Raw genomic sequence first — 12820 nt, 5'->3', positions numbered from 1 at the left:
GGCAGAGGTGACCAGTGGCCTACCTCCTCCCAGAACAACCCACACTCTGAGTCACTGCTCTGTCACAGGGAGGACTGCCCTGGCACAGAGCTCCTGGTCAGATTACCATCCCCCTTCTTGAAGAGTCATTAGGAACAGCAAAGGAGCAGTCCACCTCATCTGCACAAGGGCTTCCTAGAGTTCTGTCCACTGACTTCCTGCTGCCCCCAGGATGCTCAGGGCTGGGATTCTCCATGCGCCAGTGTTGATGCCGTTAGCTGAATAATTCAGGGGAAGGGGGTGTCCTGTGTGGTGCAGGGCACTAAGTAGCATCCCTAGCCGGAACATGCCAGTGCTAGTGCCATCTACTGTCCCGTCTGCTGTGATGACCAAACTTTCTCCCCCACTGCCAGTGTCCCCAGGGTGGCAAAATCACCCCACAGATGATGACCTGGTCACAGTGGTCCTGTTCAGCTGCCATTGCCGCATCCTCCTTCCTGCTCATCCCCCAGGGGCTTCTGAGTCGCTTTTGTGTGAGATGAGGAGGACGCCCTGTCCTGGCCTGTCCGGCCTGACTGGGTTCTTTCACAACAAAGCAGGTCCCTTGTCATCCATGAGCCATGAAGGATTTGGACGGCTGCATTTGTGACCCATTCCAGTGGCTACTGAGAGTGGTGAATTCCAGGGACTGAGCCTCAGGACTTTGGCTGAAGGAGGCCCAAGCCGCATGCCAGGTGTCTGCCTGCTGTGTCCCTCCATCCGTGTGACAGCAGGAAATGCACTGAAATGTGCTCCAAGCCATTCCCTCAGGAGCAGATGCTGCTACTCATTGACCAGTTAGCTGATGTGGAAAAAGCTAAAAGTACTTCCATTACTTTCTACCTAGAGAATGTTGAAATGAGACACAACAGCCCCCCGAAATCTGCTAATGCAGTTTGGTGACAAAGAAGCACTGTTGCCACAACACGGCCAACTCTGCCATCTCTGAAGGAGGCCAAGAGCCCTGAGCTGTGCAGACTGCTGCCACTGCACAGGGCAGCTCAAGTACACTTCTGAAGTAGCTCTGCATCCTTGGGACAGTGGCCCCGTGCTGCATGTTGCCCAGAAGCCCAAGGTCTCTCCATGATCTTGTTCCTTCCTGCTTGGGTTAATTTCAGCATCTTGCAGACAGATGATGACCCACCGAGTCTCAGAAAGAAAGTGGGAGATCCCTTCATGTCCACCAGCTGAAGTGGTCCTGGGAGCTTCAGGACTTGCACAAGGGAAACAGGAAGGCCTGACTGCGGCTTCCGCCGTCAGCAGGAGCCACAGTGCCTGGCTGCTCTTAGGGAGCGAGGGGGGAGGGAGGGTTGTCACAGATTCCACAGGGACGGGCTCAACATGGTCCTGGGACCAAGTCATAAGCACTTTAACAAAACCGGCTTCAGACAGCCTTTGCATGAGAGCTGGACGTGGGAATGTTGGCGAGAACACGCCACTGCCCTAGACAATGGGGGCTTCTCTGCAGGGGCACAGAAGGCAGCTGACTACTCGGGGCTACAGAGTGTGACAATGGGCTGTTTCTCTGTGCCTGCTGTCAAGGGCAGCTGTTCCTAGGATGGCTGAGCTCACGCGGGACACAATCTGAATTTCTATTACAAATGACCCACACAGAAAATTCTGAGCCCATGTAAGCTTACCAAGCATAAGGGAAACACATTTCAAAGCATAAGTGACATTCCCCTGCCTACAGTGGAACCCAGGTCTCCAGGGCCAGCATGCATGTGTGCCTGGCAGGCACTGTCCCCTTCTCCCACGAGCTCCTGCTGTGGTTAGGTGGAGGGCAGGAAAGGTGAGTCAGCCAGGATCCATCCCCAGGTGCACCGGGCCCAGTGCCTGTGCTGTGGCAGGATCTCCAGGGCTGGGCGCTCTTTCTCCTGCCATAGGGTGCTTCCCAGGACTTTAGTCACGACACTCTCCTCCCTGCAAACTCTCCTCCACGTGCTCAGGGCCCACCAGCTGGACTCACAAGGTAATGAACTGCTGCTCATGGTCAAAGTCTCCTATTTATGTGGGAAATCAAAGATCCATCTGCCAAGAAGACACAAGTTCCTGAGATGTTCTGGCTGGTGTCTTTATCCTGGGCTGAGCATTTTCACAGTCTAGGAAGCAAGGAGCAGGTGTCCCCAGGGAATAGGCATGCTACCCTGAGTAAGGGCCTCCAAACCTCGGCTTTCACAAGACAGCAGTGGAGCTGTGGGCAAGAGGGGGCGGTCAGGGCTGTCCAGAGTGAGGGCAGGACTGGGGTGGGAAAAGTCACTCCCATCCCAATCCTGCCGTACCCGTAGGCTGTCTCACCCAGATGCTCTTTGTAGAGTTGGGCAGTATCAGGAGTGACAGAGTGGTAAGGAGCCAGGATGGTGCTGGTCATGGTGGCAAAGGCTTGGACCTTGTCCCTCAAGAGCCTTGAGGGGAAATGGTGGGCTTTAATGAGTCTTGAGATCTCACAGAGACAATTATAATCACTTTTTGCAAATAGTGGTTCTGATTTTAGCAGGAAGCTTTAGCTTTAATCCACATTTTACCAACCAGAAAACTGCATTTTGGTTCTAAAATCAAATACTGAATCTAGCAACAATTACAGGGACTTCTTGTCACTATGGAGAGGGTGCCTGTTGGATTACAGGCCATGCAATTGCTACTGTGCACTCTCTTGACAGTCTGGAGTGGACCCACTAGCTCTCGGCTTGCGGGTTGTGAATATGTTGTCTGTCTCCCTTGTCTCTTGGATTGTTTTGGTGGTTGCATCTTCCTTCCTTCTCACTTCCTCTCTCTTTCCCTCCTTCCTTTCTTCCCAACTATATGTTGCATATAACTGAAAATATGATCTGCAAAACAGGTTTTTAATGGCTGACCCCACATCAAAGTGACTGGGACTCCAGCACGCTGGAGCTTAGAACTGCAAGCAAGGAACACTGTCCAGGCTCCTGAGGTCCCACCAGGTCTCGCCCCGCCCCCGGAGGCTCTTCCCTGTGCTCGCCTTACCTTCACAGCGTACTCTGCATCGGTGGCTTTATGCACACACCGCTTGCACACGGAGTAGGAGCCCACCCCAATGTCCTCCTTGATCTCGTAGCCATCGGTGAAGTGGATGTTGTTCCCGTGTAACTGCTGCAGAGGCCAAGAAGGGAGGGCCATGAGCACCCCTGTGCAAAGGCACGTGCAGCCTCCTGCACCCAGAGCTGCGGGTGCAGGTGGAGAACCGGAGGGAAGAGGCCCAGGAGAAAAAGGAGTCCTCTGCCTAGATGGGAACTACGTAGTGAAGGTTCTGGATCGAAATCCCAACTTCCCCGGTGCCTTGGCCACACTGAACACATGGACACCAGATTATTCTGTGCCCACTGACCAGACATTTCTCTTTAAGATCTGAGATAATGGGCATCCAGAAGCAAAAAGGAAGATGTGCTTGTAGATACGGCACATGGCTCCATCTCCTGTCCAGAGTGACAGCTGGAATCTTATGTCCGGGCCTCAGGGCGCCTGCTTCTGACCTCATAGGCAACCCCACCAGCACACTCTCATCCAAGACATACAGCCCCAACATGGTCACATCCAGTGTCCACCTCACATACACCACTGCTCTCCATAAGGGCAGAAGAGAATACTGTGGGATCCAGCCATCCACTTCCCTGAATAGACAAATACCCAAATAAGGTTAATTCTAATTCTTTTTTAGAATTCTGAGTTATGGTTATATTTTGGAAAATTCTTTATAAAAATGTCCTCTTTCACCGACCTCTCAGAGACATGGTACCACTCTGTCCCTGTGGGGCAGTGACGTCCTTGCCAGGACAGCTGGTCAAAGCTGCCCCGCCCACAGAAAGACAGGAGTGGGACAGGCCCCTTTCCTGCTTGAGCTGGCAGATCACACTGCTTTCTGGGCTCCGCAGGGCGAAGGTGCCCAAACCTGACCTGAGGCCCCCCGGCATACACCCACTGTGGCATTCTTCTGGAAGATGTAAGTGAGACAGAAACAAAGCAACAGCTTGGTCTCCATGGGGATCACCATGGCCATGCTCAGTAACAGCGGAAATGTGGGGGAAGACGAGGTGCCCAACACCACCTCCCCTGAGCACTCAGCATCCAAGGTAACCAAGGTCCTCCAGCACCCCAGGCTGGCTGAGTCTGCAGGGGTTGCCAGAGCCGGGCATCAGCTGAGTGTCCTCCATGCCTGACCCCCCAGGGAGGATGGAGCTACCTGCACAATCGGGTGAACTGGAGCCTTGTGGAGGTCCTGCTGGGAGGGCTCCGGACCCAGGCTGGAGGCCACAAAACTGAATCCTCTAAACAGATGGTGAGCGTTGGCACTTGGGGGCACACCAGGAGAGTCTGTGGGTGAACAACAGCAGAGTTCAGGTTCGCGAGAGCAGTGAGCTTGGGAAGAAGGGACAGTGTACATGTACGTGTGTCATCTGTGCACAGAGGTCTGAAAAGCCTGGAGTCCAGGAAGCTACTTTAGTCTGGGAAGGGCCAAGGTTTGACTTTCAAATGACAACAACCATGTCTAGAATAAAAACGCCAAGGTCACAGCTGATGCACCTCCTCAACTAAGTATGCACCATGACCCTCCCCTCTGCCCACTGCGGGCTGAGACAACACTGCCAACAACCCCAGGTAGGACTGTCGGGGACAGGGCGGCCAGGCCACAGGTGCCCCTGCAGGGATGCAGCTGCAGAACCAGCACCTGTCATAGTCCCAGCGCTCTGCTCCTGGGGGTCAGGTGTCATGGCCCTTCAAGGACATCTGGACAAAGTTGCTCTGGCCTCTGCAAAGCAGGAGTGTGAGAGGGCTCTTTCCTGTGTCTGCTTTTTCTAAGCTCTGCAGGATTTGTTCCAGAGCATGGCTGCTGAGGCTGGCCTCACTCCATATCCATCATTAGGAAAAACAAGTGGACAGTCTCAGCGATGTGGACCAGAGGGAGCCAGACCAGGTCTTAGCTCTGGACTCCTACCTCTTCAGAGTTGCCCCAGATAGATGGAGGCTCACGTGACTCCCAAATTAAGCGACCAGGGCTGACTTTTTGGAAATGAGCTCCCTGGGTGCTAGACTAGGGGAGCTTGCCTAAAGACGTGGCATGGCTTTTGAGTTTTCAGGGCTGAGGCTCTGTGCCCTGTGCAGAGGGCAGACAGCGACTCCCCCGTAGACCAGCTGCCTCCCAAGGGCACGGGGCCCTCCAGAGGGACGGGCTCCTATCCTGTCAGTGCGCTGTGGGTTTTGTCTTTCTTTGACAGTCATAGAATTCTGACTTTGAGGTCTGCTTCTTTTCGAAGTCAGCCAAGTTCCCTTGTGCTGCACTAAATCTCTACCAGAAAAAAGTGGCTTGACAAATGGGTGCACCATAGGGTAAGTGACCTTCGAACCTCAGAGGCACATTAGCATTAGCTTCAAGAACCTGAGCCTCCTTTGGTCCTACTCTGGACGCGCGGGGGGTTTCTCCCACAGTAGCCCCAGGCTTCTCTGAACTAAGGTCAGCTGCCCAAGGTCATGTGCAGACTGGTGGGAGATGCCAGTCAATGGGAATTTGTCAGAGCTGCACAAGGGTAGGGGATGGGCATAGATCAGGGGTCTGTTTTATAGTGAGAGAATGTGTGTGTGTGTGTGTAGCCACATTAACTTGCAGGTGCACTTTCATCACTGAAGGGGAAATCCGCATCAGGTGAGCAACCACTTCTAATACAGTGGCATGAAGCACAGTGCTGTCCCTAAGTTGGCCACTTTTCTTTTCTGCACAGTACAGGACAGGCAGCAAAGGCTAAGAGCAGTCAGTCTGCTGAAGTTTGGGGTGGTCCTTACAAAAAGCATAAAAAGTTGACACTGATTGGTGTGGACAGACAGATGCTTTATATCATGTAAAGACGCTGAATCTCAGCATAGTACTTAAAGAGCAAACATACAAGTTAGATAAAAGAAATTAAAAATTATAGATACAAACAGCCTCGGGAGTGTTTTCTGATCAGTGGCACATCTGATGGTTTTCAGCCCTTGACTGGCATCTCCCACCAGTCAGCACATGACCATGGGCAGCTGACGTGAGATGCAGAACAAACTAGACTCACCTTAGTTCAGAAGCCTGAGGCTACTGGGAGAAACACCCCGGTGCGTCCAGAGTAGGACCCAAAGCTTTTCCCGAACCACGGCAGCTCTTGCACACAGCGAGCACTTAGCTTACCTGCTTAGAAAACCCCACCCTTTTACAGAAACAAGAGTGACATTAATGCTTCTCTTAAAAATCTTCAGCATCGATTACTGCCACCTCAAGGGCAAATGATGTGGCATGATAAATTAATTTTAAGTAGAACTGAATGGAGAATTAGAAATCGTGAGGAATAAAAAGCCAATTCTGAATAGTGCTGGAATGCACTGTGTCTGATTATGTTTTCCTTAGGTCAATATGAAAATAAAATTGAATTCTTTAGTGCATAAAGGGCTAATGAGGCTATGGCCACACTGGCCATCTGTGCTGGAGTTTAAATTCTCCAGGAGTAATGCAAAAGGCATACGCGGGAGTAATTCAGAGCCCACCAGGTCAGCATCTTCTGACCCCGAAGCCCAAGTGTGGTCCTTCCCACCCACAGGCACCTCAGGACGCAGCACCGCCCTTCCCAGCACTGCCCCTCTGAGCACCACCCTACGGAGCAGGACCCTGCAGTCTGCGCAGACCCACAGAAGTCTTCTCCCACTCAGACTAAACACATGCCTGTCCTTCCACCTTTATGTCAACCACTCGAAGAAAATAGTGATGTGTGGGCAGAGGCAGGATGGAATCCCCAAACCCTGCTCCAACTTTCCCATCTTGGAAGCTAACAGTAATACTCTTCACCATGAGAAGGGCTGACCCCAGCACGCAGAAGGCTCCTCCTTCTTGGCAGCCTCATCAAATTCTGCAAGAACTATAGCCCCAAATGAAGGGCCACCGTCTCTTCAGCCAGTCACTGATGACAGCTTTGGTGGCCCTGGGGACTCAGTGGAGTTATCAGGCAGAGTGGGCAATCTGGTCATGCCTCCCTGTTGTGATGCCCTGAGTCTACGGCCCCAGGCCCAAGAAAAGACCCTCTGAAGGCCAGTGTCCTCTCCCTCCACACCTGTGTCACACCTGTTCCGAGCCTGGGCAGTGGACAGGCCAGGATTTCACCAGCAGCCTGCACTCGGAGGGAGCTAAGTGGATTCTCTATTCAGCTTTATCTACTTGTTACTTGCAGTTAATCATCTCTTTTTCATGATTACCTTTTAAATACCACAGAAATGTGGGGTTCCCAGGCAGGGACAGCATGGTGACCTCTGCAGCCCTTCATCAGCCCCCATGCCTCACTGATCACCTAGCAGAGGGGCTGGGAGCTGCTCTGCAGAGCTTCTGCCCACAGCTGCCAGGGCCACATGTGGAGCTCCAGATCCAGGCATGGAAGCCCCAACCCTCAGGTCTGCATTTGGAGAAGGGCCTCTCTGGGGCAGTTAAGGTTAATGATGTCACAAGGGTGGACCCTGACCCAAGAGGACTGGTGTCCTTAAGAGAAAGGGACACCAGAGCTCAGAAGCTGTCTCTACACACGGAGAAAAGGCCGTGAGGAGACTGTGAGGTGGTCATCCACAAGCCAGGGAGAGAGGCGCTCCCGGAACTTGACAGCCAGCCTCCAGAATGGACAGTCACCAGCTGCTATTGAAGACATGTGCAGTGGTGTCCCGACAGCCAGAGCACACCCAGACAGTCACCACAGCTACCAAACACACACTAGGCCATCCTCCCAGAATGACAACTCCTAAAGGCAGCCAACAGACACAACCCAAAACTAGATTTATGTATGCCTTGGTATGCCAAGATGCAGCAGTGACACAACTTTTTAAACAGGCTTGTTTTTACATGAATAATAAATGTCATTCACAAACCCACAGACTTAACTGACAGCCTCCCTCTTCCCACAGAAGACTTGAGCTAGATGAGAGATCTGCACTGTCCCTCCTGCCTGAGGGGGTGGTCACTGGCCGGCAACCCAGAGCCAGCAGTGAGGTCTACTGAACGCCCTGATGATCGTCAGAGCATGCTCCCTGGGGAAGAGCAGAACGTTGGTTCTGTCACTTAAACCTTTATCACTAAGCCCAGGAAACAGAAAAGGATAACAGGAGGATCCTTGACACGGGAACCCCTGGCTCTTGGTTCTCCGTCCTGGAAAAACGGCCGTGGCACCCACCTGTGGGCGTCCGCGTGGTGAACTCGGGGTCGAAGTGGAAGGTGTCCTCGGGCCTGCCCACTGCTGGTTTGAAGGGTGGCTTGATCTCCTTCCGGTACAGCTTCTGCAAGGAAAGCAAGGCCGCGGCTGTGGGAAAGGCCGTCTGAGAGCCCTCGCCTGCACCTGGGAGCTGCTCTGCACACGCCCTGCTCGAGCCCACGTCCTATCCCAAGGATCACACACAGCACGGTACACATGGAACAACTGCCTACGAATAAAAATAAATATACAGAAGGCCAAGGCTGAGCTGTGGGGCTCGGGATGTGGGGTAGCAGTTTCCCAGCTTCTTTTTGGCCACAGGATTTTCATCTCCCAGTAAAACCCTATAAGATGACACAGGTGCCCTGCCTGCATGGGTAACATCAGAGCCACCTCAGAGCCTGCCTGCAGCTCTGTAGGAACTCTGAAATCCATGGCCCAGTGAGGCCACATGGCCTTTGTCACCTGTGCCACCAATCGACTTCCCACCAACAGGCTGCTGTCTCCTCTAGAGAGGGCCCACTCCCTAAGCCTGTGCTCCCTGCTTGACCAGAGGCACCTCTCTTGAGATTGCTCCCACATTCCCTTGAGCATGAATCTACCTCCCTAAGTAAACTTCGGCCCCTGGCTTCAGTGCACGCTGAATTTCTTTCCCATCACATATGCCAAGAACCTTGCCAACCCCAAGTCAAGTTCCCCCTCCTGGCTGGGAATTCCTGGCCCTTCCGGAGACACATCTTCTGCCATGACATTCCCTGTGGCCTGTCCATCAACAGTGTGACTGTTCAGCCAGCTTGTCCTCCCTGCAGAGATCGCTGACATGGGCAAAGGTGGCTGTGTGTTCCTCACTCCTCCTTTGACAGGAGCAGGGGACGAAACATTAACTTCACAAGGAAATGGAAGCCCAGTGAACTCGGGCTGCCCAAGAATGCACAGTTCTCTGTGCAGCCAGCCTGACTCGCCAGACTCCTTACCTACCACACCTGAGGCTAGTACCTCCCACCAGGCAGCCTGTGACCATGGGCGGCTCAGGGGCTTCACACAAGGGGGTCCAAGACTTTTCCTCCTTTTTCCAGGAGGAAAAAGGATCCATCATTAGCAGGTTGCTACCCCAGCAAGGGGTGTACAAAGCCTCCTGTGGGTTGGGATCATCATTCAGGGGTAAATTGGCTGGCCTGGTCACCTCCACCAGGCCCCTGTGCCACGGCATTTGGCAAAGCTTGTCCTGGGCTTTGTCCCATCTTGTGCCAACAACTTTCTCTTCCCTCTGCACCCTTTAAAGCCCAGTGCTGGAAGCCACCAGCAAGTCCCACTGCGTGGATCAGATCACAGAACCAGTGGCCTTGTAGACCTTGCAGGCTAGGTGAACATGCTGGTATCCACAGGGCAGCCTGCACAGCCTGCTCCCCCTGCTCTCTCCAAACCTCTGCTGTGCACCACTGTTCAGTGGAGATCCTGACCCGCCCAGCCACAGGCAGGTGTGAGCAGCTGGGCACTTGCCCAAGGGTGGGGCATCCTTGGTACAGCAGAGCCCCGCCATATCCATGGGCTGACCGTGTCTGTGGACACATTGTGTCCACTGGGGGCCAGCACACCCTTCATCCCCTGTTGGTGCCACAGTTTCAGCTGGGTCTCTGCAGGTAGCAAGCCTTGCAAAGGCCAGGGGCTACGTGAAGCAGGGCACGTTGCCCTTCGGTGGCTTCCTGGAAGCTTGCTGCAATATAACGGTGGCTCAATTTCTTCCTGTTGCTACATAAACATTCTGGAAGGTGCTAATGTGTTAGTCCTCTACATGCTCTTTCTTTCCCAGATTCCACACCTGGGAAGGGCTTGAGGTTCTAGGGAGAGCAGCGATCTTGCCTCTGCCCCTGATGCAAGCTGCTGGGCACATGCCCGGCCTGCAGAGGAGCAGCTCCAGTATTCCCTAGACCTTGAGCTTGACGAGGTCCCTACATTTGCCACACAGACCCAGACCCTTGCCCCAGGACTCTGGAACAACTCATGCCCACCCTATGGAAAGAAAATGGGGTGTCATGGTCCAATTCACCAGGCACCATTTAAATACTCTTCTCTGTCCCAGGGCATCATGGGGACACAGATCTGGCCATGCGTTGAGGTGGATTCTGCATCCTGTGAGTATATGAGAGGAAACTAAATAGGTGCATTAAGATCCACTACCTAAAGGACCCTCAGATAAGCAGGAAAAGGACAGAGGGAGTAAAATAGAAATGGTAACTGGCCAAAGGGCAGGAAACTGGATCTCACTGGGGCCACAGACCCTGACAGCTGCTCTGTGCACAATTTTGACTCTAGCATTTCAAAATTAACATGCTCCAATAAGGCAGAGGGCACATCACGAATATGCACGCAGATGAGGTGCAGAGTGGTGGCCTCAGGGAGGGACAATAGCAGGGCCTCACTGGCTTCTGCAGTGGGGCTGATGTGGCAGTGGTGTGCAGGGCATGGCCGGGCTGCCAGGTTTACCCAGCTGTAAGCAAAGTGGATTTACAGACTGCAGAACCACAGGGGATGACTCACTGCGCGGAGTCCTTGTTGGTCCCTGGAAGAGTGGCCCTCCTAGTGTACTTGACCCAGGGACAAATGCATAACATTGTTCTGCTGGCAGCGGCAGCAGCCATGTGGAGACGTGTGGCTGAGGCCTTGTGCTGCAGCCCCCAGCCCGAGCCCTCTCCTGCGCACTGCTGACAGCAAGACACAGTGGCCTGGACCCCCCCCCCTCCCCCCAGCTCCTACCGAGCACACAGCAGCCAAGGGCACCAAGTAACACGCTGTCACTCACCGAGCATCTGGGGCACTGCTCCCTGCTCAGGCCCGTTTCCCAGGAGTCCCTCCTAGCTTACGGAGTAAAGCTGATGATGTGCTTGCAAGGGTTTGGAAATGTAAATGGAGCAGCACAAGCACAAGTCGCTTGTAGTAATAATTAATGATCAATTAAAAACAATAATGATAAAAGTAATTGCAAAAACACAGGCTAAGTAGCTGCCCTGAGGGCCCTGGCCCTGTTCTGGGAACAGAAGCTAATGAGCAGAGGTCCTTCTCCCCAAGGAAAGACACGTCTGGAGGAGCAGGAGCATCATTCTCTGCCCATCCAAGAGCTGCTGCCCATGGGCTCTGTGAGCTGGGGCAGGAGCCACCGCGGGTTTGTGTGGCCCGATCACCTTTTACGCAGCTTCTTTTGGGTTGCTCCTAATCCTGTGTTCTCAGCACTGCTTCAGCCCCAGGGGAAAATAAGCTCAGCTCTTATCTGCCGGAGTCCACCATGCCTTCCAAGAGTTCCTAGTCTGTGGTCAACTGCGACTCTTCACTTAGCCAGTCAAGCCCTGCTAAGGGTTGGAAGGCAGCCTTCTGGGCAGGCGCTAGCGTGCTGGGTGCCGAAGGCAGCTGGAAAGGCAGCACGGGCCAATTGGTGACCCACATTCTGCTCCACCAGGTCATTGTCCATGGGACAGCTGGTGGCTGACAGGTGTTGGCTTAAAAAGATCTTGTGGCAGTTTTGGGCCACTTAAGATTGCAGAGAGCAAAATGAATACCCTCATGTTTTCTCAGCTGGATCTGAGGCGAGTGCTTGGATAGATTCCCCAGGCAGAAGCCCAGCAGCCAGGGACTGTTCTTTCCTGTCACTCCTGAGTGTCCGCCCTGCAGAGGGAACAGTCTTTGCCCATGGGACTGCTCTGTGGCCATCAGTTATCTGAGCCGCTGACCCCCTCGAGGCACACCCAGTCAAGAACATGTAAAACTCTTTCTTGTCAACTTTCCAAAGCACAGGTGTGTGACTGGGGCCACTATGAGAGGGAGGGACAGGACAGCAGAGCTGGAGGGCTTGTCCCTCACATCACAGCAAGGCCTGCATGGCTACCAAGATATCAAGAGCACGTGGGCCTGAGGTGGAGCTTCTTTTGAAGACTCCATCCACATCTGCACACCTGGGGTCTTTGCTGGGCACATGCCTTCTCTCTTCCCCAGGCCCTCCAGGCTGACATCCTTTCTCTTCTGACTGCTGCTCACACTGCTCCTGGACCACGGCCTCACGGTGCAGCAGACACCCCAGGGAGGAGCAGGTGCGAAACACACCTTATCAAATGCAAGAGCTGACGCGAGAGTGCTGTTAATTCAGAGCTCTGGAGGGAAAGAGATCCTCCCATCCCTCCCTCCAGGCTCTGCCTGGGTGTCCTCTGGCAAGGACAGAAATGACAGCAAATATACTTGGTCCTAAAGAACCGGGAGGGGAGGGGCTCTTGAAACCAGACAAACAAAACCAAATGCCAAGAGAGAAAACAATTTTCAGACTATAGAGAAACAACACCTCCTGGTGCAGGAATCTGAAGACCTGCTTGCACCAAAGAGATGTGCCTAGCTTTGGAGACCAGAGGCACCTGGGCGCTGTTGCTATGGAAGGAAGGTGGCTTCTGCCCAGGGCCCACAGAACCGGCCTCTCACATGTGCCTCCACTTCAGCCTGCAGGCCTGCCCTATGCCATCTGCAAGCCCTGAGACACTGCCCACTTCTTGGCTGAGATGAGCACCTGTACGTAGTACTTGCCAAAGACCCTCCTGGCCAAGTCCTCTGTGGGGCGCTTCCCT

General features: G+C 53.6%; 1 protein-coding gene across 3 annotated transcripts in view; it reads right to left on the bottom strand.

Moving 5' to 3' along the window:
• Positions 1-12820, bottom strand: part of Rps6ka2 (ribosomal protein S6 kinase A2) — a 194381-nt gene that overhangs the window by 20346 nt on the left and 161215 nt on the right. For all 3 annotated transcript variants that reach the window (XM_026379542.2, XM_026379541.2, XM_026379543.2), the window contains 3 exons: positions 8202-8304; positions 4217-4347; positions 3004-3129 (listed from right to left, as the gene is read on the bottom strand). In XM_026379542.2, coding sequence (XP_026235327.1) covers positions 3004-3129; positions 4217-4347; positions 8202-8304 — 360 coding nt within the window. The remainder of the gene's footprint in view (positions 1-3003; positions 3130-4216; positions 4348-8201; positions 8305-12820) is intronic.

The sequence above is a fragment of the Urocitellus parryii genome, chromosome 8, assembly GCF_045843805.1.
Source record: "Urocitellus parryii isolate mUroPar1 chromosome 8, mUroPar1.hap1, whole genome shotgun sequence".
Classification (NCBI taxonomy): Eukaryota; Metazoa; Chordata; class Mammalia; order Rodentia; family Sciuridae; genus Urocitellus; species Urocitellus parryii.
This window is presented reverse-complemented; position numbering and strand designations above follow the sequence as displayed.